General features: G+C 36.9%; 1 protein-coding gene across 12 annotated transcripts in view; it reads left to right on the top strand.

Annotated features, from left to right (window-relative positions):
• Window positions 1–24,837, top strand: part of TASP1 (taspase 1) — a 281,144-nt gene that overhangs the window by 165,309 nt on the left and 90,998 nt on the right. For all 12 annotated transcript variants that reach the window (XR_199566.3, XR_006606287.1, XR_006606286.1 and 9 more), the window contains one exon: window positions 6,502–6,612. Coding sequence is in view for 6 of the 12 variants with exons in the window: in XM_045078421.1 (XP_044934356.1) it covers window positions 6,502–6,612 (111 nt within the window). In the remaining 6 variants the exon portion in view is untranslated. The remainder of the gene's footprint in view (window positions 1–6,501; window positions 6,613–24,837) is intronic.

The raw sequence follows: 24,837 nt of genomic DNA, 5'->3' as shown, positions 1-24,837 counted from the left end.
TAATTCATGTTTTCTGCTAAAATCTGAGAGTATACTTACACACTTGCCTGAATAAGGACAAAAGGAGGACACAATGAAAGGCTTATTTCTTCATATCTGTGTATAATGAATGGAACTGTTTGCCTTCAGCTATCTGGCAGCATATTCTAAGAAACCTTGGAATTTTGTGGGTAAAACCACATAAGTCAAACTTTTCTTTGATTGGAACCTGCAGGAGAACAAGCTTTTGATGTCAACGCTCTTATGTTAGAGGTGATATATGTCTGAATAGAAGACATAATTTTAAAAGTTTCTTGGTGAAAAATCAATCACTGGAAAACCCTGTATATTCTTGTATAACAACGGAGCAAAAGTCTCTCTGACACATATTGTGTATTTTTGATGTAATGTTAACTTCATGTGGTTTAGTTCTTTGACTTGAGACGTGTGTACATAACCTTCTGAACACTCATTTAGCTTATAATATGCCAGTTTCCTAACAATTATTATTGTTCTAAAGTATTACATTTCACTCTAACATCAAATATGTACACAAAAGGAATTAAAATTTATGGAGTTTCATGAGCTTTACATAGTGTCTTTACATAGTAAGTGTCAAAAATGGTTTCTTTTCTACTAGCTTTATTGCTTTTTCCTGATTATAAAAATAATGTTGCAAAAATTTAACAAAATAGGGAACACCACAATTCTGCTCAGAAAGTTATATATTAAATTGCATTTCTAGGTCTTCCTTCTAAGTGTAGATGCTTATAAAATTATACTCAGATATGGAAGGATATTTACATTTACACTTTACCAAAAAATACAAGGAAGTTACTTTGGGGAAGATGTCAAGTGATTTTTTTTTTTTTATGATTTTATCTATTTATGTGAGAGACCGTGAACATGAGCAGGGGAGGGGCAGAGGGAGAAGAAGACTCTTAATCTACTGAACCACCCAGTTGCCCCAAAATATGAAGTGATTTTTTAAAAAAAACTTCCACACTTTTTATAAAATTTATCTTTTTAATTTAAATTCAATTAATTAACATATATTATTTGTTTCAGGGGTACAGGTCTGATGATTCATCAGTCTTATATAATACCCAATGCTCATTACTACACATACTCTCTCCAATGTCCATCAGCCCGTACCCCATCCCCCACTCCTCCAGCAACCCTCAGTTTGTTTCCTAAGATTGAGAGTCTCTTATGGTTACTTTCACACTTTTTGAATGGTTTGTATTTTTTAAAATGAGTATATATTGTATGTGTATTCATAATATGTACATATGTATATATGCATCTGTGCATGTATATATTGAGGGAGGACATGAAGGGATGAAAGAATGGGAAGGAGAGGTGTACATATGAAGGGACAATTTCTGATGTGAAAGGCTTAACAATGATTTATAGTTATAGATAATATTTTTTAGGGTGATTATTTGTGCCTAACACCTGTCACAATACATGCCAGCTAACAGAGAATTGTGTGTGATAGCAGTTTGTGTTCCATAAATTTAAAAATTTATAAACATTATTTAAGAGAGGTTCTTACATTTGATAATTGTAGCCCACATTTCTTTTTGATTGCTAAGACCCTTTACCAGTGTAGTGTGTGTGTGTGTGTGTGTGCGCGCGCGCGCGCAAGCATGTGTGTGCACAGTAGTAATATGAGGAAACATTACGTTGTCCCTGGACCTGTGGGGGAATCTGAGTGGATGGTAGAGATGCTCCTTCTTTTATTGTGAATTTTTTTACTTATAAGTTGAATCATACTTCTCCTTTAGTCTCAGTAGGTGCTCAGATCCCTTGATACCCTTTACTTATTATGTGAATTAATGTAGAACTTAATTTCTAATAAACTAATGGAATACCTTTGGCAGGATCTTTTGAAGGTGAGCTTTTAATTTTTTTCTCAACGAGAACATTTTTTACTTGAAGCATACTTCAGAATATGTGGTTCTAAAAGATTGATATAACACATTCCATCCAAGAAAAATAGAATACACATTTTCTTCAAGTATATGCAAAAGAAATCACCTGGTTAAATCACATAAAAAGAGACATAAATATTATAAGTTTAAGAAGGCTGAAAGCATACCAACTGTAGTTTCCAGCCGCAGTGGTAAAAAACTGAAGATCAACAATAAAATAAAGATGAAAAATCTACAAGGTAAATATTGAATATTTAATATATAAATATCAAAACACTATTGCACAAGCAATGGGCCAATAGGAAATCAAATGGCAAATCAAAATATGCCTCAAAACAAAAGAAAACATAATACTCCAAAACTCATGGGATGCAGCAAAAGCAGATGTTAGAGTGAAATTTATTCTATAAATGCTTGTATTAAGAAAATAGTTCAAATAACATTACACAAGGAGCTAGAAAAAAGAAACTTAGCTGAAAATTAGTAGAGGAAGGAAATAAAGAAAAACCAGAAATTTTAAGTAAAATAGAGACCAGACTACACAATAACATAACACTGAAAGTAATGACTAGTTAAAAATAAAACAAAAACCCAAACTGGCAATGCTTTAATTACATTAAGTAAGAAGAAAAAGAGAGAAGGCTCAAAAGTCTAAATGAGAAATAGAAAACAATACAGCAGTTAACCACAGAAACACATAGTATGATAACAGATTACTATATACAATTTTACACCAACAAATCAATTAACTTAGAAAAAAAACCCAGATAATTCCAAAAAAATGCACAGGTTACTAAGATTCATCATGAATCTTAAATCCAAGAAGTAGGAAATCTTTTTAGACCAATAACAAGAATGAAAGTTGAATTAGGAATCAAGAATCTTCCAGCATAATCTTTATCAAAATCTTATAAACAGTGGAATAGGGGGAACATATTCAGAATTATTCCATGAGACCCATACTATTCTGATACCAAAGCAGGATAAAAGCAGTACAAGAACAGGGGCACCCGAGTAGCTCAGTCAGTTGGGTGTCCAACTCTTGATTTTGGCTCGGGAGATCCAGCTTTATGCTGGGCTCCACACTCAGTAGGGAGTCTACTTGAGGTTCTCTCTCTTCCTCTCCCTCTGCTCCTCCCCCTGCTTGTGCATGATCTCTCTCTAAAATAAATGAAGTCTTAAAACACACACACACACACACACACACACACACACAATACGGGCCCTTGGGTGGGTCAGTTGGTTAAGCGCCTACTTTTGGCTTGGGTCATGATCCCAGGATCCTGGGATCAAGCCCTGCATCTGGCTCCCTGTTGAGTTTCTCCTTCTTCCTCTGCCTCCTGCTCCCCTTACTTGTGCTTGTTCTCTTTCTCAAATAAATAAACAGAATCTTTGAAAAAAACTAAAAGAATATAAAGACAAAAAACAATACAAGAACAGAAAAGTCTAGTTTGTCCAATATAAGTTTTTGCTATTCTGGCTTTCTTTTAACACCCATTTGCATATTAAATATTTCTCCACCCCCTCACTTTCAATTTGCAGGTGTCTTTAGGTCTAAATCTAGTCTCTTGTAGGCAGCATATAGATAGGTCTTGTTTTCTTATCCATTCTGACACTCTACACTTCTTGATTTAGTTAGCATTTAGCAATTAGTTCATCTACATTCAGAGTAATTATTTTTTAAAAAAAGATTTTATTTATTTATTTATTCATTTGTCAGAGAGAGAGAATGCACACACAAGCATGCAGAGTGGCAGGCAGAGGTGGAGAGAGAAGCAGGCTCCCTGCCAAGCAAGGAGCCTAATGCGGGACTCAATCCCAGGACCCTGGGATTATGACCTGAGCTGAAGGCAGCGGCTTAACTGACTGAGCCACCCAGCATCCCATACATTCAGAGTAATTATTGATAGATATGTATTTATTGCCATTTTATTACTTGTTTTGTCATTGTTTCTGGAGATTTTCTTTGATCCTTTCTTATCTTTATCCCTTTTGATTTCTCCTTTCCACTCAAAAACTCCCCTTTAGTATTTCTTGCAGGGCTGGTTAAGTGGTCATAAACTCCTTTGGTTTTGTTTGTCAGGGAGACTCTATCTCTCCTTTTATTTTGAATGATTGCCTTGCTGGATAGAGTGCTCTTGGCTGTAGATTTTTCCTATTCAGCACTTTGAGTCTATCATGCCACATTCTTCTGGCATGCCAAGTTTTTATTGAGAAATCTGCAGCTACCCTTACGGGTTGTCCCTTGTAGGTTAAGGACTTATTTTTGTCTCTTGCTTTCAAGATTTTTCCCTTATCATTGTATTTTGCAAATTTAATTACAATATGTCTTGGTGTTGGCCTGCTTTTGTTGATTTTAATAGGAGTTCTCTGTGCCTCCTTATCTAGATGTCTGTTTCCTTTTGCAGATTAGGAAAGTTTTCTGCTGTTATTTCTTGAAATAAATAAATTGCCCCCCTTCTCTTCCTGCTTCTTCTGGGACTCAGCTATTAATTTATTATATTTGATGGAGTCACTGAGTTCTCTCAGTCTATTCTCAAGTTGCATAATTCTTTCTTTGTTCAGCTTTATTATTTTCCATTATTTGTCTTCCAGATCACTCATTCATTCCTCTGCCTTTTCCAGTCTACTATTCATTGCATCACGCCTATTTACAGTCTTATTTATTGTGTTCTTCATCTCCCATTAATTCTTTTTTAACTCCTTTATCTCTGTTGTGAGGGATAGAATGTCTCCTATTCTTTTCTCAAACCTAGCAAGCATCATGATTGTTGCTTTAAATTGTCCTTCAGGCATGCTCCTTATATCTGTTTCACTTAGGTCTCTGGCTGTGGCTTTATCTTTTTTTTTTTCATTTGGGATAAATTCCTCCATCTTGGTATTCTGTCTTAAGTTCTTGCCTTCTTTTGTGTGTTAGAAAAGCCTGTTATGTCTCCTGCTCCTGAAAGTAATGGCCTTATGAAGAAGAGGTTATGTAGTGCTCAGGGTCTGACATTTCAGGGAGTGTCTCCCATGTGTACTGTATACACTGTGCTGTTATGTTTTGGCAGCTCTGTCCTTCAGGTCAGTCATCTGCAGAGGCTCTCCTTTGTTGTGGGCAATATTGGTTCCTTGCCTGACTGTGGCGAATTTTAACTAGGTGTGCTCTGGTCTGCTTGTGAAATGACCCTGATATCAACTCCACCAGAACAGAGGCCCTGTAGAACTCTCTGTTTGGGACATGTAATGTGGGTAGTGGTTTCTGCTACCCGAGGGCCTGTCCCATGGGGACTGAAGCAAGCTTGACTGAGAAGGACAGTACCACCATAGCATAGGTGTGTGGGACTTGGTGTATGCAAGTCAGGCATCCAGTGTCCATGCTGAGCTGCTTCCCTCAAGATTTTATTTTTTAAGAGATAGGAAGCAACTGTTCTCATTTGGATTAAGAGGATATTTGCATTTTAATTAATGCAACTTATTTTATATATAATAAATATTTCAAGTGGCACTTAGTATTTTTTTTTAAAGATTTATTTATTTGAGAGAGAGAGAGTATGTACATAGTAGGGAGGGGCAGAGGGAGAGGATGTTCAAGCGGGCTTCCCACTGAGTGTGGATCCCAATGTGGGGCTTGCTCTTACAACCCATGAGATTATGACCTGAGCCAAAACCAAGAGTGGCACACTTAACCAACTGACCTGTCCAGATGCCCTACCACTTAGTAGTTTTTTTTTAAAGGTTTACCCTTCCAGTGTTTATGAAAGTAGCTTTTTAATTTTAGCTAAGAAAAAAAATCACCTTCTCCAGAAATCTCTTATTTGAACTTATTAACCTATAAGTTAAATTTCTTTTGTCTTTGCCAGGCAGTTTCTACTTTTAACAGATACAAATTGTAATGGAATTCTAGGCAGTGCTTCCCGTCGCCATCATGCCTGCCCTTAGTGTGTCTGAATGGTCCCAGTTTACTCCAGGGATTTAAAAATGCATTCTCTCTCTCTCTCTCTCTCTTTTTTTTTTTTTTTTAAAGAATTACAGGGTATTCATGCATGAAGGCTATGTAAGTTACTATTAAAAGGTGAGAAAGCTGCTGTTTTATTAGTCCACTTTGCAGCTGTTGAGGTGTGGTAGACATTTTAGTGCAAAGTAGGTAGATGGAGATCTATATTTCCCCTGGCTGTGTAGATTTCTCCCATGCTTCCAGGTGTGTGGAGTGTCAGAGGCAAAATGAGAGACTAGGACAATTTAAAGATAAATTATAAAACAGAATTTCTGTAGTTACCCAATAATGGAAATGACACAGAACCCTAGGAGATTCCTATGCAGAGAATCTGAATTGCTACATCATGTAAATCATTCCTATAAAAAAGGGGTTTTCTTTTATTTTTCTATTTCCTTTTGATATTAGACAGTTACTTGTTTCTCTATTTTCTGCTGAGTCTTATTACCAAAATTCTAGATTGCTCATAGAAGTCATTTCATCCATCACTGAATTATTCTCCAACACAGCTACTTCTTAAGTGGCATTTAAGGGTGTTCTAATGCTAATAAGACAAGGATGTTTAGCACTGCTTTTCCTCAACTATTCTTGGTTTCCTTTTATTTCTAGGATGTGGGGAGCATCTTGTGCGCACCATACTGGCTAGAGAATGTTCACACGCTTTACAAGCTGAAGATGCTCACCAAGCACTGTTGGAGACTATGCAAAACAAGTTTATCAGTAAGTATAACATGAGAATATTATGTTCTTCTCAATATAGATTGATTCACTGAGCTGTAAACCAGTCAGATACTATATTTGTTCCACACGGCCTAGCTCCAGGGCCTAGCATAGACTTGGACCCCCAATTAATATTGGTCATGAGAAGAATTATATGAGATAGCAACTAATACATGAAATTTGCCATAAAACTAATCTAATACCCAAGTTGGGAGACACTATCTAGGACTAGAGTGATATATAGTAGCATAAATTCTACTAAAACAATTGAATGGACAACATTCTTTGAAAGTTCTTTTATAATACACTTGGACTCTTCTTTTGGTCAGTGATACATTAATGAATCCAGTGCTGCCATGTACTGTTGTATAGGGCTGAGTTGAAATCCTGCCTGGGTTCCATTTGCCAAGCTATGTAACCAGATGTGAGGCTGCATCAGTTTGGAGGAAGGGGTGCCTTTTTCTAAGCTGTAGGAAGATTTTATATAGCCTCTCAGTGATCCTATACATAACTGTTACATAGGATTAAAACTATTTGACTTAGTCTGCTTTTCCCATCATGTAACATTGAACTTACCACTATGCGAAGAATAATAAAGTTGTGTAAGACAATTAAAGTATAGTTGAAAATAAGTTAGGGTAATAGCCATGAATAAATAGAGAAGCATATTACAGCGTTAATCTGGGAGATTATATCTCTAGTTGGAGAATTAAGACAGGGTATAATGAGATGCTAATTATGTGATGAGGACAATGCAGACAAAAGCGTAGGAAGAAATTGTTTCCAAAAGAATTCTTGGATGGGGCCTCTTAGAACTGGTCCCAGAAGGCTCTGGGATAAGTGGTAAAAGAGGGAGAAGAGAGGAGCATAAACACAGTCATGACAGTAGGATGTGGTATCAGGAGGTCTAGGCACCTATATGACTCTTACCTGGCACGAAGTATTCCTTATGGGCAGTGGGGCTGGTGAGGCCAGGTCACAGAGGTCCTTAAAATCTCAGCATAGGAGTTCATATTTGATCTGATAGGAAGGAGAGAACCCTTATATGTTTCTAAGTTGACAAATGGTATTTTGGGGGAGGGTTTATAAAATAGATCTAAGGCTGTACAAGACCACCTCTATAGGAAAGAGACATGAAGGGCTGGGAATGGTCCAAGAGATAGAGAGGAAATGGAGAAAGTGGAAATATTGGCAGACTCAGATTTTGAGACTAGGTGGATATAGCCCTCTGGGTCCAATTAGGAGATAGAAAGTATATGTTGGGGATGCCTAGGTGTCTCAGTTGCTTAAGTGTCTGCCTTCAGCTCAGGTCATGATCCCAGGGTTCTGGGATAGAGTCCTGCATTGGGCTTCTTAGCAGGGAGCCTGCTTATCCCTCTGCCTGCTGCTCCCTCTGTGTGCTCTTTCTCTGACAAATAAAGAAAATCTTAAAAAACAAGCTATACATTAGGTTTATCAGGGGAAGTTTAACATAAAGAATTGTCAACTAGGGCACCTGGGTGGCTCAGTGGGTTAAGCCGCTGCCTTCGGCTCAGGTCATGATCTCGGGGTCCTGGGATCGAGTCCCGCATCGGGCTCTCTGCTCAGCGGAGAGCCTGCTTCCCTCTCTCTCTCTCTGCCTGCCTCTCCATCTACTTGTGATTTCTCTCTGTCAAATAAATAAATAAATAAAAATCTTTAAAAAAAAAAAAAAAGAATTGTCAACTATGTGGAAAGAGTACCTGTAAGATATAAAGAAACTTTAGATGATACTCTAGAGCTGAGAGAGTGTCCAAGTAAGGACATACTTGGAAGGGGCACAGACCTTGATGAAGAAGGTATGGTTTGGCCACCAGGTAGCGGAGAAGTTCACCAGTTTGGCCAGGCTGGGACTGATTTGGAGTTGCTGCACAGACTGTAGGCTACTCTTGAGTGCAGACAGGGAGCAGAAGATTAGTACATAGCGGCCGGGTGTGTGGTGGGAGCCTGGCAGTGGTGGGGGCAGAAGACACAGAGGACTTTAGAGCCCACAAGTCACAGAGGGCTTGCAGAGGGACTGACTGCTTCCTGTTTGACTCTCTCTGGGCCACAGGGGCTACATGCAGGGTGTGTGGGGCCTTGCCAAGGGAGTCCTGTGCAGCTGCAGGGGATGTATTGCCAGGCCCAGACTTAGGCTTCAGAGTCACAGAGGGACTGTATTCTGGGCCTGTGGCTGGGGCAGACTTCACCAGAGGTCCACATCCAAACCGTCTCTCCTTCCCAGCCCATGCTGGAAATCGCAGGAAAGGTGCCTTTTGTAAATGTTTATCTTAACTCAGTTTAGTGCCTGACTTCTTGCCTTCAGTTTGCTAGTTCCTTCCATGTAAGCCTAGACTCTCTATACATGGTCCTTTACATTTGTTTGCCACTTTTTTCTCTCTGCTAGGTGACAGTGGGATTCAAGGAAGCTTCTTTGTTATTATTGGGGGGGACCATCTGGTACATGGTCCCCCCCCTACTGTTGGCTTCTCCTGAAATGGGACTTGTCTTCACCTCCTAATGAGTTATTGGCTCTTACTGCTGCTGAATTCACTATGGTGTCCATGGTCTTGTTATAGCCTATGGTTTCCTTAGTACACATAGCATCCACTGACAATAGATGCTAGTGGTAGTAGAATCAGATGGTCTGAAACTTTCTGGAATAATCAGCGAGAATGTCAAGTACTCATTGCCCAAATATATCAGGCTAGTTTTTATGCTTTACTTCCAGAACATCTTACTGTCCTGAGTGTGGAATTGGAATGGGGAACTTCCCTACCTAGCTTTCTGTGTCTTGAGGCCTCATCTATTCTTGGATCCTCCAGATCCAGCTCAGGCTTTTTTATTTGTCTCCTTTTTTTCCCCTCTACCCTCACTGGCTTGGAAAAAGGGACAGAAACCTGTGCCAGTGATCAGTTCTTTCCTCCTTGGTTTTCCCACCAACGTGTTCAGTGAAACCCTAGCCCCAGTCCTACCTTTAGGGTATACGTAGGGAGCTCTAAACCATTTATTCTGCCCAAATTTAGGATTTATCTACTCAAAACATATTTTATCCCAAAGGTGTCTCTACTTAGAATTGATGAAAATCCACTTAGAAGCTTAAAGGATAAAATATATCAACTAGATAAGCATACAACTGATGAGATCAATGGAAGATTCTGGGGATGGGGATAAGACTGTATTTCATTATTGTTCAGGCCTTTAGTATTAATGCCCTATCAGTAAATATTTTTAGGGCAAAGAGAGAAAGAACAACAGACGATGGGTAGGAAAGAATTGGGTATATTTGAAGGAGGAACAGACTGAATAACTGTAGGAAAAGAATTCAATATGAAGAGATTTTGTAGAGGTGCTTTCTTACAGTTATTTGAACTGAGGTTATGAAGACATAAGTAATGGTATTAATTATATGCCTGCTAGCAAGAATTGCCTAATAGCAAAATGTGAGCTGAGGAATGAGTAAGAAACAGGCCTTTGAGGTCTGCCTCTCATGATTTTTCAGAAATAGGTTGATTACATTTGTGTTACTATATCCTCAAATATGTCAGAATCAGACTTAGGTATTATTGTTTAGGTCTTTTAACAGTTACCAACTGTTGAATACTATTTTAAAGGAAATCAAATTGTTGGTTCTAATAGCATGTATAATTTATGTAATTTGTTATTAGTTGTCCAGCTATATTAGGTGCATTCCCAGAACATTAGTGGGAAGGAATAGTAAGAGGTGAAAGCAAGATGTCAAACTTCCTGGGAACCTGTGGTAGGTGTGGAATTACGGCACATGGCAACTTTCTGGAGGACTTTACTGGATCTAAAATCACAGATTCCCAGCTAGTTCTACTTTTCCAGATTTGGGTCCATGCCAAGGAGTTCCTGAACTCCATTCTATTCTCTGCTGTTTGTCTATGTTCTCCTTCTCTATAGCTCTTTGAAGCTACTTAAAGAGTTGGACTGCAGTATTTCATTTTGCCACTGGGATCCCGTGATTTAATGGTGCATTTGAATCCTGTCTTAAAAATTCCATAATCATGGATATAAGAAACTTCAGAGCTCACCTGATTGACCCCTGTTTATTTAATATTTGAAGAAACTTAGTTTTGAAGTTTAATGACTTGCCCAATGTCACCCAGTTAGTATATATTCTTTCTGTAGGATTGTAGTGCCGTTCCCCCCCCCATTTTATTTTATTTCTTTTCATTGTTCCAAAATTCATTGTCTATGTACCACACCCAGTGCTTCATGCAATACATGCCCTCCACAATACCCACCGCCAGTCTCACTGAACCTCCCACCCTCCTCCCCTCCGAAACCCTCAGTTTGTTTCTCAGAGTCCATTGTCTCTCATGGTTTATCTCCCCTTCTGATTTCCCCCAAGAGGGGGCTACTCTCCTGGGGGTTAGCAAAATTGGGTTCCACTCTGGACTGTCTGACTCATTGGATATAGCAAGTTACTCAAGTTTTCTTCCTTCCTTCTTTCCTTCCGTCCTTCCTTCCTTCCTTCCTTCCTTCCTTCTATGTTAGACAAACAGTTTCTAAATTCCTTCACCATGCTGAGTTCTATGAATTCTCTACTGTATCCAACCTGAAAATGTGGAATTCTTTTTAATCAGGTGATTTGGAAATGGGATTGGAAAACGAATATTTTCCGGAACCACTTGGGAATTTTCAAGAACCACAGATGATATTTATAAAGTAGCTAGAAGAAATAAATTGAATTTACCAAAGGGCTGGAAAAGGAGGAAGAAGGTTGAGTTCTTTCCTCTTTTAACAGTGATGAAATTAGTTGTTTGTTTTAGGACAGGTCTCTTGGTTCTCAATTTCCTCGTGTATAAAATGAGGGGCCAGATAGCTCCAAAATTCTATCGGATCCTTGGTTTGTTCACAGGCCAATCTAAACTATTTGTGTGACAGTGTAGTTGGAAATCGAATTGCTCCTTAATTGGCACTATAAATTAAAATTGTTAATGGTGGATCTCAAGTTCCTATTTGAAGTAATTTGGTTGAAATCGTTCTGGTAGTGACTGAGACAAGCTAGCAACCACTTTCTTGGTTTTATGGAAAGACACCACTATATTCTGATTACTTTCTTTGTTTTTTTCTTTAAAAAAAGCATTTGCATAAATAATATGTCTAGAGATTCTCATTGCAATGTGTATATAGAAAGATTTTATATAGTAATCCAGACAGATACCCATTTCCATTTACTCTAAGTCCTGTTGCTCTTGCCAGAAAGAACCACTGCTGACAATTTGGACTGTGGCTTCATAGTCCATTCTGTTTGTCCATGTACCTCTCACCCCCATCCTCTCTCCCTTTCTCATCATTTTAAACAATTATATAGGAGAGATTTCTACTATATTGTTTTGCAGAATACTTTTCACTTAACATATCTTGGTGCTTTTTTTGAAAAAAGATTTTATTCATGAGAGAGAGAGCACAAGCAGGGGGAGCGTGAGAGGAAGAGGGGGAAATAAGGCTCCTAGCTGAACAGGGAGCCCAGGGCAGGCGCTTGATCCCAGAACCCTGGGATTATAACCTGAGCCAAAGGCAGATGCTAACTGACTGAACCACCCAGCTGCCTCATATCTTGAGGCTTTTAATATATAAGTATGTATACATTTATAGCTGAATAATTCTGTGGTTCCATAATTTATTCGATACTCTACTGGAAAGATTCATGTTTTCTGAATTTTGTTTATATCATTTTCCCATGGGGGAATGTCTGTTTCTCTATATTGAGCATTTTACACAATGCCATTTTCTCTCCTTTTGTAGCATATTAATTTTTAAAGCCGTTTTTTGGGTGGTTGCTCTGCAGTTTACAATATACATTTATAACTAATCTAGGTCTACTTTAAAATAATACTGTATTGCTTCACAGATAGTACAAGTACCACAAATAAAAAATTCCTAATTCCTCCCTCTCATCCCTATAGCATTGCTGTCATTCATTTCAGGCATACATAATCATGTATAAATACACACACACACATACACACACACACACTTAAATACATTGTTGCTTTTATTATTTTGAACAAATTACTGTCTGTTGGATCACTTATAAATAAGAAAAATTAAAGTTTAGAGGTGCCTGTGTGGCTCAGTTGGTTAAATGCTTGCCTCTGGCTCAGATCATGCCCTTGGGGTTCTAGGATCAAGCCTCACAGCCAGCTCCCTGCTCAGCTGGGAGTCGGCTTCTCACTCTGCCCCTCCCCCTGCTCCTATATGCTTTCTTTCTCTCTCAAATAAATAAAATAAAATCTTAAAAAAAAAGAAAAGAAAAGTTTATTTAACCTTCCCTTATTACCTTTCTAATGTTTTTCCTTTATTGTAGAATCATGTTTCTGGCTTGTCAGTTTCCTTCTCTTTTAATATTTCTTGCAAGGCAGGTCTACTGGCAACAAATTCCCTTAATGTTTGTCGGAGAAAGTCTTTATTCCTCCTCTTGAAAGACAGTTTTTCAGTCCACACATTCAAGTGTGGTGGAGTTTGTGTGTGTATGTTTTGTTGCTGTTTTTTTCTTTTAAGCTTGATTTATTTCACATCACTCTCCTTTATCCCATGATTTCTGAGAAGTCAGACATAATTCTTGTCTTTGCTTCTACGTGGGTAAGGTGTTTTATTCCCCTGTAGCTTCTTTTAAGATTTTTATCTTTATCTTTGATTTTCTGTACTTGAATATGATTACCTGGATATTGTTTTTTGGGACATTTATCTTGCCTCTTCTCTGAGCTTCCTGGATCTGTGATTTGGTGTCTGGTGTTAATTTGGAGAAACTATCAGTCACTGTTTCAGATATTTCTTCTATTCCTTTCTCTCTTCTTTTGGTATTCTGTTTTGTTTAGGTAATATGTTTTGTAGTTGTTCCATAGTTCTTGAATATTCTGTTCTGCTTTTCTTGTCTTTTTTCTTTTTGCTTCTTCAGTTTTAGATGTTTGCATATCCTTAGTGTTTTTGATTTCTAGGATTTCTTTTGTATTCTTTCTTAGACTTTCCATCTCTGTGCTTCTATTATCCATTGTTCTTACATCTTGTCTACTTTTTCATTAGAGCCTTTGGCATATGAATCATAGTTCTTTTAAATTCCTTGTCTGATAAAACCCCACAGACTAGGCTCTGGCAAAATAGTTTCTCTTAAGACAATTATCATATGACTTTACTCATATGTGGAACGTAAGCAATAGCACAGATGACTACAGGGGAATCAAGAGAGGTCTGAAGGGGGAGAAATCAGAGAGGGAGATGAATCATGAGAGACTATGGACCTCGGGATACGAACTGGGGGTCTCAGAAGGGAGAGGGGTGAAGGGGGGGTAATAGGGTGATATGCACTGGGTGTTATACATAACTAATGAAACATTGAACAGTACATTAAAAACGAATGATGTACTAAACAGTGGCAAACTGAACATAATAAAAAAAAATTTCTCTTGAGGGCAAGCGTTGTTAGTAAGAACAGAATGCTCTCTTATATTTAAAAATGGTTCCTTTTCTCCTCCTCCTAGAAGCATGAAGGAATTTTTCTCCAATTTTCACTACTGTGAAAACCTGATGGAGCTCTAGGAGGTAAAACTCACAAAAGTGTCATCCTATTCCTCAACACCTGCGCCCCACCCTCTCAAGAGCTTGTAACTCAGGGACTTGTCCACACTGAGACTCCAGCAGTTCTTCAATTACAGTTCTGGTTTTCCTTCCCTGGCACTAGCTCTGTGGAGGGTTCTGTTCATGGTTTTGTGCTCTGATAAGTTGTGATTCTTTGTATCTGACTGTCTCCAATTTCGGGGGCAGTTATTTACCTTGTGACCTCACTTTTATGATGGATCTAAGAAGAGTTGTTGATTTTTTTCAGTTCAGCTTTTCACTTGTTAGGATAGAATGACAACTTCCAAGATCCTTACACGCTGGACCAGAAACTAGAAGTCACCTTCACACTCTTTTCTAATGGTTATCATCAACTTTTAAAAGATACCCAAAGTTATGGATTAAAAAAATGATTTCTAGTTTTAACTCATCTTTTCTTGATGAGTTAAGCATCAAGAGCTTGAGCATATATGTGGTTGAACAACTTTTCATATGTAACTTGGCCTTTCGTATTAATCTGTGAATTATCTGCTCATAGATCTTGACCATTTTTCTCTGTATTGTTTGGGTGATTTTTTTTTTTAATTGGCATTTGACTTTTATTAATAGTAAAATTTCTACAATGAAAGATTGAAAAATGGTGTAGCAGTAACCATCTCTACAGAATCTTAAAATATCCCTGTCTTTTGAGTGGTGATATGTTTGATACCTGTGACCTTCTGCAGCAATAAGGGATTTTTTAAAAAAACTAATTTTACACTTATGATTAAATAATTTGTTTTTATATATTTTTCTAGTCAGTGACTTGTTATTTCCTATTTTTCTTTTTTTGTAATTTGAAGCAAACCCTGAAATTATCTTAAATGCAGGGCTCTTTAAAAATCTATTTTTGATAAATGTGACTTAAATGTGATAGAATGAATAGAGTAAAATTGAAAGACATTTTGAAGATTGAACTGTTTTTGTTTCCACTTGTATTACCATTATGCCAAGATCCAGAGCTTTGGTTTGACTTAATATAGGAAGCATGAAAGAGAATAACCAATTCATGCATTTTTTTTTAAAAACCACTGTTTGTATAACATACAAAACCCATAAAAATGGGTACTGTAAAAATAGTGCCTTAATAATACTTCATGCTAACCAGCTGATTATAGACTGAATGCTTAGTTAAGTGGGGAAAAGAAATAAATAGATTTCCTTTTTAGTTGTGCTTTTTAAATGATTACACACACATTTAAAAGCTCTTACAATGATTCAGATGTGACTTTTCCTATTCATGGTTATTTTTGAATGAACTTGGTTTCATGAATTATTCTTTTTTTTCCATGCAGACTGTGGCTGTACGTGTGGTATGTGAACTTCAGGGTGGTATTAAAGCTTCTAGCCCAGTTCTCAACAAGTAATGTCACAGTACATTTTTTAGTTAGTTCTGCTCACTACTAAATATAATAGTTGATAAAATGTTATCTGTAAATATCAAATTTCTTCTTCTCTTTGACTTTCTAAGGTATTTGTTTGGTGTTATTTAGTTTCTTTGACATGATAAGAAACTTACACTTTATTGGCATGATAAGTTTATTTTGAAATGCAAAATGCTATCAACAATTTTCCATGTATTGAGTTTTATAGCCCTTTATGTATTTTGGATACTAACCCTTTATCAGATATGTCATTTGCCGGTATCTTCTCCTGTTCTGTAGTTTGCCTTTTAGTTTTGCTGATTGTTTTCTTTGCTAGGCAGAAGCTTTTTATTTTGACATAATCCTAATAGTTCATTTTTGTTTTTGTTTCCTGTGCCTCAGGAGACCTATCTAGAAAAAAGTTGCTATGGCTACCTGAGTTTTCCTTTAGGATTTTTATGGTTTCAGGTCTCACATTTAGGTCTTCAATCCATTTTGAGTTTATTTTTGTGTGTGATGTAAGAAGGTTGTCCAGTTTTTTTTTTCTTTTGCATGTTGTTTTCTAGTTTTTTCAGCACCTGAGACTCAGAGACTCAGACTCAGAGACTGTTTCCCATTGGATATTCTTTCCTGTTTTGTTGAAGATTAATTGGCCATATAGTTGTGCATCCATTTCTGGATTTTCTATTCTGTTCCATTTATCTGTGTGTCTATTTTGTGCTAGTCCCTTACTGTCTTGATCACTGCAGATCTGTGGTATAACTTGATCTATAGAATTATGATGCCTTTGCTTTTCTTTTTCAAGACTGCTTTAGCTCTTCAGGGTCTTTTGTGGTTCTATACAAATTTTAGAATTGTTTGTGCTAGTTCTGTGAACAGTGCTGTTGGTATTTTTATAGGGATTGAATTAAATCTCTAGATTGTTATGCGTAGTATAGACATTTTAGGGATACTTGTTCTTTCAATTCACGAGCATGAAATGTCCTTTCATTTCTTTGTGTCATCTTCAGTTTCTTTCATCAATGTTTTGTAGTTTTCAGAATACAGTTCTTTCACCTCCTTGCTTAGGTTTATTCCTAGGTATCTTGTTATTTTTTGTGCCATTGTACATGGGATTGTTTTCTTAATTTCTCTTTCTGTTTCTTCATAACTAATATATAGAAATGCAACAGATTTCTGCACATTGATTTTATATCCTGCGACTGCACTGAATTTGTTTACTAGTTCTAACAGTTTTTTGGTAAAGTCTTCTGTTTTTTCTATATATAGTATATGTCATCTGCAAATAGCGAAAGTTTTACCTCTTCCTTACCAATCTGGATACCTTTTGTTCCTTCCTCTTGTCTAATTGCTGTGGCTAGAACTTTCAGTACTATGTTGAATAAAAGTGGTGAGAATAGTTGTCTTTGTCTTGTTCCTTATCTTAGGGGAAAAGCTTTCAGTTTTTTACCATTGAACATGATGTTAGCTATGGGTTTCTCATATATGGCCTTTATTATATTGGAGTATGTTCTCTCTAGACCTACTTTATTGAGTTTTTTTTAAAATTATGAATGATGTTGTACTTTGTCAAATGCTTTTTCTGTGTCTATTGAAATGGTCATATGGTTCTTATCCATTCTCTTGTTGATGTAATGACATATCACATTGATTTGTGAATTTTGAATCGCCCTTGTATCCAGGAATTAATTCCCCTTGATTTTGTTGAACAATTTTTTAAATGTATTGATGGATTTAGTTTGCTCATATTTTGTTGAGGATTTTTACATCTATGTTAATCAGAAATATTGGCTCTTTTTTAGTGGTGTCCTGATATGATTTTGGTATCAGGGTAATGCTGGCCTCATAGAATGAATTTGGAAGTTTTCCTTCCTTTTTTAAATTTTTGGAATAGTTTGAAGAGAATAGTATTAACTCTTCTTTAGATGTTTGGTAGAATTTGCCTGGGAAGCCATCTGGTCCTGGACTTCTATTTCTTGGGAGGTTTTTTTGTTTTTGGTTTTGGTTTTTTTGGTGGTTTATTTATTATTTATTTATTTATTTAGTAAATTAACTTATTTATTTTCAGAAGAACAGTATTCATTATTTTTTCACCACACCCAGGGCTCCATGCAATCCGTGCCCTCCATAATACCCACCACCCGGTACCCCAACTTCCCACCCCCCCCCGCCACTTCAAACCCCTCAGATTGTTTTTCGGAGTCCATAGTCTCTCACGTTTCACCTCCCCTTCCAATTTCTCCCAACTCCATTCTCCTCTCTAACACCCCCTGTCCTCCATGCTATTTGTTATGCTCCACAAATAAGTGAGACCATATGATAATTGACTCTCTCTGCTTGACTTATTTCACTCAGCACAATCTCTTCCAGTCCCGTCCATGTTGCTACAAAAGTTGGGTATTTGTCCTTTCTGATGGAGGCATAATATTTGATTACTGATTCAGTTTCTTTGCTGATTATTGGTCTGTTCAAATTTTCTATTTCTTTTTGATTCAGTTTTGGTAGTTTATGTGTTTCTAAGAATTATCCATTTCTTTTAGGTTGTCCAATTTGTTGACTTAGAAGTTTTTGTAATATGTCTTATAATTGTTTATATTTATATGGTGTTGGTTGTTGTTTCTCCTCTCTCATTTTTGTATTTACTTGAGTCCTTCCTCTTTTTTTCTTGATAAGTCTGGATAGAGGTTTCTCAATTTTTTAAAAAAATTTATTTATTTTCAGCATAACAGTATCATTATTTTTTCACCACACCCAGGGCTCCATGCAATCCATGCCCTCTATAATACCCACCACCTGGTACCCCGACCTCCCACCCCCCCCTACTTCAAACCCCTCAGATTGTTTTTTAGAGTCCATAGTCTCTCATGATTCACCTCCCCTTCCAATTTACCCCAACCCCCTTCTCTCTAACTCCCCATGTCCTCCATGCTTTTTGTTATGCTCCACAAATAAGTGAAACCATACGATAGGTTTCTCAATTTTATTGATTTTTTTTCAAGAACCAGCTCCCAATTTCATTGATATCTTTTAGTTTATGTTTCATTTTCTCCTGCTCTAATCTTTATTATTTATTTCTTTCTGCTAGTTTTACATTATGTTTATTGTTATTTTTCTACCACATTTATGTGTAAGGTTAGGTTTTTTATTTGAGATTTTTCTTGCTTCTTGCGGTGGCTTCTGTTGCTATAAATGTCCCTCTTAAAACTGCTTTTGTTGTCATTGGGGAGGGTATGTGCTTTGGTGAATGCTGATTCACAGACCTGTACCCCTGGGGATAAAAATACATGTTTATAAAAAATAAAAAATGTATTAAAAAAAAACTGCTTTTGTTGTATCCCAAAGGTTTTGGACTGTTGTGTTTTCATTTTCATTTGTTTCCATGTCATCCCCTCCCCACATTGACCCATTCATTGTTTATTAGCATGTTATTTAACCTCCCATACAGTTGTGGTCTTTCTTGATTTTTTCTTGCGGTTGACTTTTAGTTTCATAAAGTTGTGGTCAGAAAAGATACATGATATGATTTTGATTTGTTGAGGCTTGTTCTGTGGGCTCATATTTGATTTATTCTAGAGGATGTTCCATGTGCACTTGAAGACGGTATATATTCCGTTTTAGGATGAAATGTTCTGAATATATCTGTTAAATTTATCTGTCCTTGTGTGTCATAGTTCTAAGCCATTGTTTTCTTGAGGATTTTCTGTTTAGAAGATTTGTCTATTGATGTAAGTGGGGTGTGAAAGTATCCTGCTATTATTGTATTATTATCGATTAGTTCTTTTATGTTTGTTATTAACTTTTATGTATTTGGGTGTTTCTGTATTGGGTATGTAAATATTTACAATTGTTATATCTTCTTGTTGGATTGTTCCCTTTATTATTATATAGTGTCTTTCTTTGTCTTTTATTACAGTCTCTGTTTTAAAGTCTGTTTTGTCTGGTATTGCTACTCTGGCTTTCTTTTCATATCCATTTGCATGATAGATGTTTCTGTATCTCCTGACTTTTTTTTTTCATTTTTAAAAAAATTTCTTGTCAGTGTTCCATAATTCATTGTTATGCACCACACCCAGTGTTCCATGCAATACATGCCCTCCATAATACCCACCACCAGGCTCACTCAACCTCCCACCCTCCTCCCCTCCAAACCCCTCAGTTTGTTTCTCAGAGTCCACAATCTGCAGTTGTCTTTAGGTCTAAAATGAGCCTCTTATAGGCATCACATAGATGATTGTCTTTCTTTAATCCATTCTGTCATCCTGTGTCTTTTGCTTAGAGTATTTAGTCCATTTACATTCAAAATAATTATTGACAGGTAAGCATGCGTTGTCATTTTATTATTTTTTTATGGTTTCTTTGAAGATTTTCTCTGATCTTTTCTTATCTTTCTTTCATGATTTGCTGATTTTCTTAGTGATATTTTTAGATTTCTTTCTCCTCATTCTTTGCATATTTATTTATATTTGCATATTTATATATATTTGCATATATATGTGATATATATATATATCTTCTGCATATAGCAGTCTGTGTTAAGTCAGCAGTCGTTTAAGTTTGAACCCATTCTTTACTCTTTTCCTCCTCACATTGTAGTTATATGTTGTTACATTTTACATCCTTTTATTTTGGGAATTCCATGACTGATTTTTTACAGAAATATTCATTTTTACTGCTTTTGTGTTTCCTACCTTTACTTTTGGTTGTTACTTTTGGTCTCTTCTTTCCACTCAAGGAGTCCCCTTTAATATTTCTTGAAGGGCTGGTTTAGTGGTTGAATTCCTTTAGTTTTTGTTTGTGGAGGAAACTCCTTATCTCTCCTTCTATTTTTTGAATGATAACCTTGTGGATAAAGTATTCTTGGCCATGGATTTTCCCATTCAGCACTTTGAATATATCATGCCATGCCTGGCTTGGAAGGTTTCTGCTGAAAAATCTCCTGCTAGCCTTATGGTTTTTTCCCTTGTAAGTTACTTCTTTTTAATTTTTAAATTTTTAATTTGTTTAATTTTCTAAGTTTTTATTTAAATCCAGCTAGGTATATACAGTGCAATATTAATTTTAGGTATAGAATTTAGTGATTCATCACTTATGTGCAACATCTGGTGCTTACCACAAGTGCCCTCCTTAATACCCATCACCTATTCAACATTCCACCACCTACCTTCCCTCCAGTAACCATCAGGGTTTTTTTTCCCCTATAGTTAAGAGTCTGTTTTTTAGTTTGCCTCTCTCTTCCCTACACTTCCATGTTTATCTGTTTTGTTTCTTAAATGCCACATGAATTCAATCATATGACATTTGTCTTCTCTAAATCACTTAATTCACAGCATAATACTCTCTAACTCTATACACGTCATTGCAAGTGACAAGATTATATTCTTTTTTATGGCCAAGTAATACTCCATTGTACATGTATACCACATCTTCTTTATCTGTTTGTCAGTCAGTAGACGTTTGGACTCTTTCCATAATTTGCTATTGTTGATTATACTGCTATAAACATTGGGTGCATGTATTCCTTCAAATCAGTATTTTTGTTTCCTTTGGGTTAATATTTATACCTGTATTAAAAATCAGGGTTTAGATGGCGGTAGAGTAAGAGATTGACCCAAGGCTCATATTATCCTACAAATAAAACTTGATAACTATCCAATCATCCTAAACGCATCAGAAACTGACCAGTAGACTGGCAGAACAAATTCTACAACTAAAGGTAGAGAAGAAGCCACACTGAAGAAAGTAGGAAGTGTGGAGAGGCAAGTTTGGGAGAGAAAGGGACTGTGGTCCTGGAGGTGGGGCAGGAGCCACAGTAATGAAGAATGGTGAGAGACAGACTAACACACAGGCGTGCACAAAGGGAAAACAAGTACCCATAGTAATTGCCTTTGAAAGTGAGAAGGAATGAATTTTGTAACATCTGGCAACCAGTGAGGCTGAGAGCTTGGAATTTTAAAGGTCAGAAGGCTTGTCTGGGATAGACTTTGAGAGAGGCAGGCAAACAACCCCATGGATACACAGAATGGAAACAGTGATCTGAGGAGTGCCTGGGGCACACAGTGGGGAAGATATTTGGTCATCTTGGAGCATGTCCCAGAGAGGCAGCATTCACAGAGAGACCCTTCCAGAAGTAAAGGAACTGGCAGGTGCCATTTCCCTCCTGTATCCCTTGGCATAAGTACAGGGCCACCTGTGGAAACCAGCTCAGGGTTTAGAGTGTGATCGAAGACTGGCATCCACAACTTAACTCTGCTTAGTATATAAACTTACTGAAGATTATTACTTTGCTTTTCATCTTTTCTTCTTTAGCTGGACTATATCTCATAGAAGGCACAAAATTGCAAAGTAAATCACATTTTTCTTCCTGTGTAACAAAAATACATATGTAAAATCCTAGAATATTTCTAAATGTGTAAAAGTTTTATAAATCAGGATAAATTTAAGTGAGAGGATGGAATGGAGACAAAAGAAAAATAACAAGTAGCTGTTAAGATGACAGTCATTTTATTTATTTATTTATTTATTTATTTAAATTTATTTATTTTCAGCATAACAGTATTCATTATTTTTTCACCCCACCCAGTGCTCCATGCAATCCGTGCCCTCAATAATACCCACCACCTGGTACCCCAACCCCCTGCCACTTCAAACCCTCAGATGGTTTTTCAGAGTCCATAGTCTATTTATTTATTTTTTAAAAAAGATTTTGTTCATTTATTTGACAGACAGAGATCATAAGTAGCCAGAGAGGCAGGCAGAGAGAGAGGGGGAAGCAGGCTCCCTACTCAGCAGAGAGCCCGATGTGGGGCTCAGTCCCAGGACCCTGAGATTATGACCCAAGCCGAAGGCAGAGGCTTAACCCACTGAGCCACCCAGGCGCCCCCATTTTATTCTGTTTATTTAAATTTTTAGACAATCATTTTATTTTATTTTATTTTTAAAGATTTTTTATTTATTTGACAGAGATCAGAAGTATGCAGAGAGAGAGAGAGGAGGAAGCAGGCTCTCCGCGGAGCGGACAGCCTGATGCGGGGCTCAATCCCAGGACCCTGGGATCATGACCTGAGCCGAAGGCAGAGGCTTTAACCCACTCAGCCACCCAGGTGCCCCTAGACAGTCATTTTAGAAATGAACATCGTTTTCCAAGGGCCTTCAAGAATGTTCTTTAGGAAGCTAATGGCAAAATTGAGTGCTCTTTGTTTATCACTTTCTGAGGAGTTGCTATGGTGAGCTTTGAAATACTTTTCAGTGTGGTCTCCTTTATTTATTTTTTTAAATGCAAGTTTAAGAAATAGTTATATATTGGGGTACCTGGGTGGCTCATTGGGTTAAGCCTCTGCCTTCAGTTCAGGTCAAGATCTCAGGGCCCTGGGATTGAGCCCGCATCAGGCTCTTTGCTCAGCAGGGAGCCTGCTTCCCCCTCCCTCTCTGCCTGCCTCTCCGCCTACTTGTGATCTCTCTCTCTCTGTCAAATAAATAAATAAAATCTTAAAAAAAATAAGAAATAGTTATATATCTTATTTAAATCAAGATGCAGAAAGAATATATAGGAAGGCTAGGAGTGATGATAATAGGAAGAGTGATTAGATAATATTCAGTGGAATTATTAAAAGTAGTAAAAATTTGACACATTTTTTGGCTAGAAAGGATGGTTAAAAATCACATTAAAAAAAATTTATTTATTTGTCAGAGAGAGAGAGCACAAGCAGGGGGAGTGACAGACAGTGCAGGCAGAGGGAGAAGCAGGCTCCCTGCTGAGCAAGGAGCCCAATATGGGACTCAGTCCTAGGACCCTGGGATCATGACCTGAGCTGAAGGCAGATGCTTAACCAACAAAGCTACCCAGCTGTCCCCAAAATCATATTTATTGACCTGGGCATTCATTTTGAAAGTAAATAGTTCACTTGCTTATTAAATTAAGTAACACCTAAGTTGGTTTTTGGGGTTTTTTTGTCTTTTTTTGTTTTTATTTTTTTCCCAGTACATTTTGAATGTAAGAAATAGAAGCATCCCAGTTTCCAAGAAACCCAGAAGTTACCTCTGTGTTATGGCAATTGCATTTTTCCTAAAGGACGATTTGGGATAAAATTGGGTCAGGCTGTTCTGGGCAGCCTCAATCAGTTTTCTCTTCTTTCTCTCCTCTTATAAATGAGAAACAAGAAAAACTTGCTTTTGTATTAAATTACTAACAGAATTGATCAGCAGCAGACTAATGAGGTAGACTTATCAGGATAAGTAGAAATGGGGAGCCAGAAAAAGAAATTTAACTTTTCAGGGCTTTGCACATTCACAGCTGACCTTGGTTTTCTCCCTGTGGCCTAGCTTTCCTGTTTATACAAGAGCTGTAGCATCTTCCTAAATCCTGGAAATCCCAAATATTTTGGATACTTGGAGATTTTTACATAGCAGAGGATGATTTGTCCATAGTTCTTAGCAGACATGTTCTTACTCACATAGACCTTTGGGGAAACAAAGAAAAGACTATTTAAATTAGTTACCGAATTTAGATAACTAGAAATAATTTGGTAATATTTGTTTAGTACGCAAAAAGTAAGCACAGTACCAAAGAGGAAGAGTGGTAATAGCACCTCTGTAAACATGTTACATTAAAAAGTACCATAGTTTTGTTGCCAAAAGTGGCAAAACTTTTTGATTTCAAAACTATTTGATTTCAAAGGTGGCCAGTTGTAGGGACTGTAGACTTGATTATAGAAGTTGGTGCCATCACAAAATTGGGAGCTGCTGAGCTTTTCACAATATGTACTTTATTTTTCTTCCGATGCTAAAAGATGTTTATGAAATATTAGGATGTAATTAAAACCATACAAGGCATTTGTTTTATTCCACAGGGAAAAAAAAAATAAAGATCTTTGTTTCCATATTAGCATTTTTTCACCCCTGAGGGTACCGATTAGGTGATCTAAAAGGTTTTGTGTCTTTTCCTTTACTTTGTGAGCATGTGGACAAAACCATTAATATTAGTTATAGTAAACTCAGAACACAAAATTATAATGTTACAAGAAGGAAAGGAAAATGAAATCATATGAAACTGAAGGCTGAGTTGTACAGTATATTGACTGGTTAGTTTGAACAGACCTTGTATTACAGTTGGTGGATGTGGATAAATAAATAAATCATATATTATAATGCTTGTAATAAATATAGAATTCTTTTCATGGTTGTCAAGTTCCTTCCCCATATTGTAACCTATTTTTTTATCATCAGATATTTGAGAGAAACTATG

Source organism: Mustela putorius, unplaced genomic scaffold (genome assembly GCF_011764305.1).
Source record: "Mustela putorius furo isolate JIRA1106 unplaced genomic scaffold, ASM1176430v1.1 tig00000253_pilon_pilon_pilon, whole genome shotgun sequence".
Lineage (NCBI taxonomy): Eukaryota > Metazoa > Chordata > Mammalia > Carnivora > Mustelidae > Mustela > Mustela putorius.
This window is presented reverse-complemented; position numbering and strand designations above follow the sequence as displayed.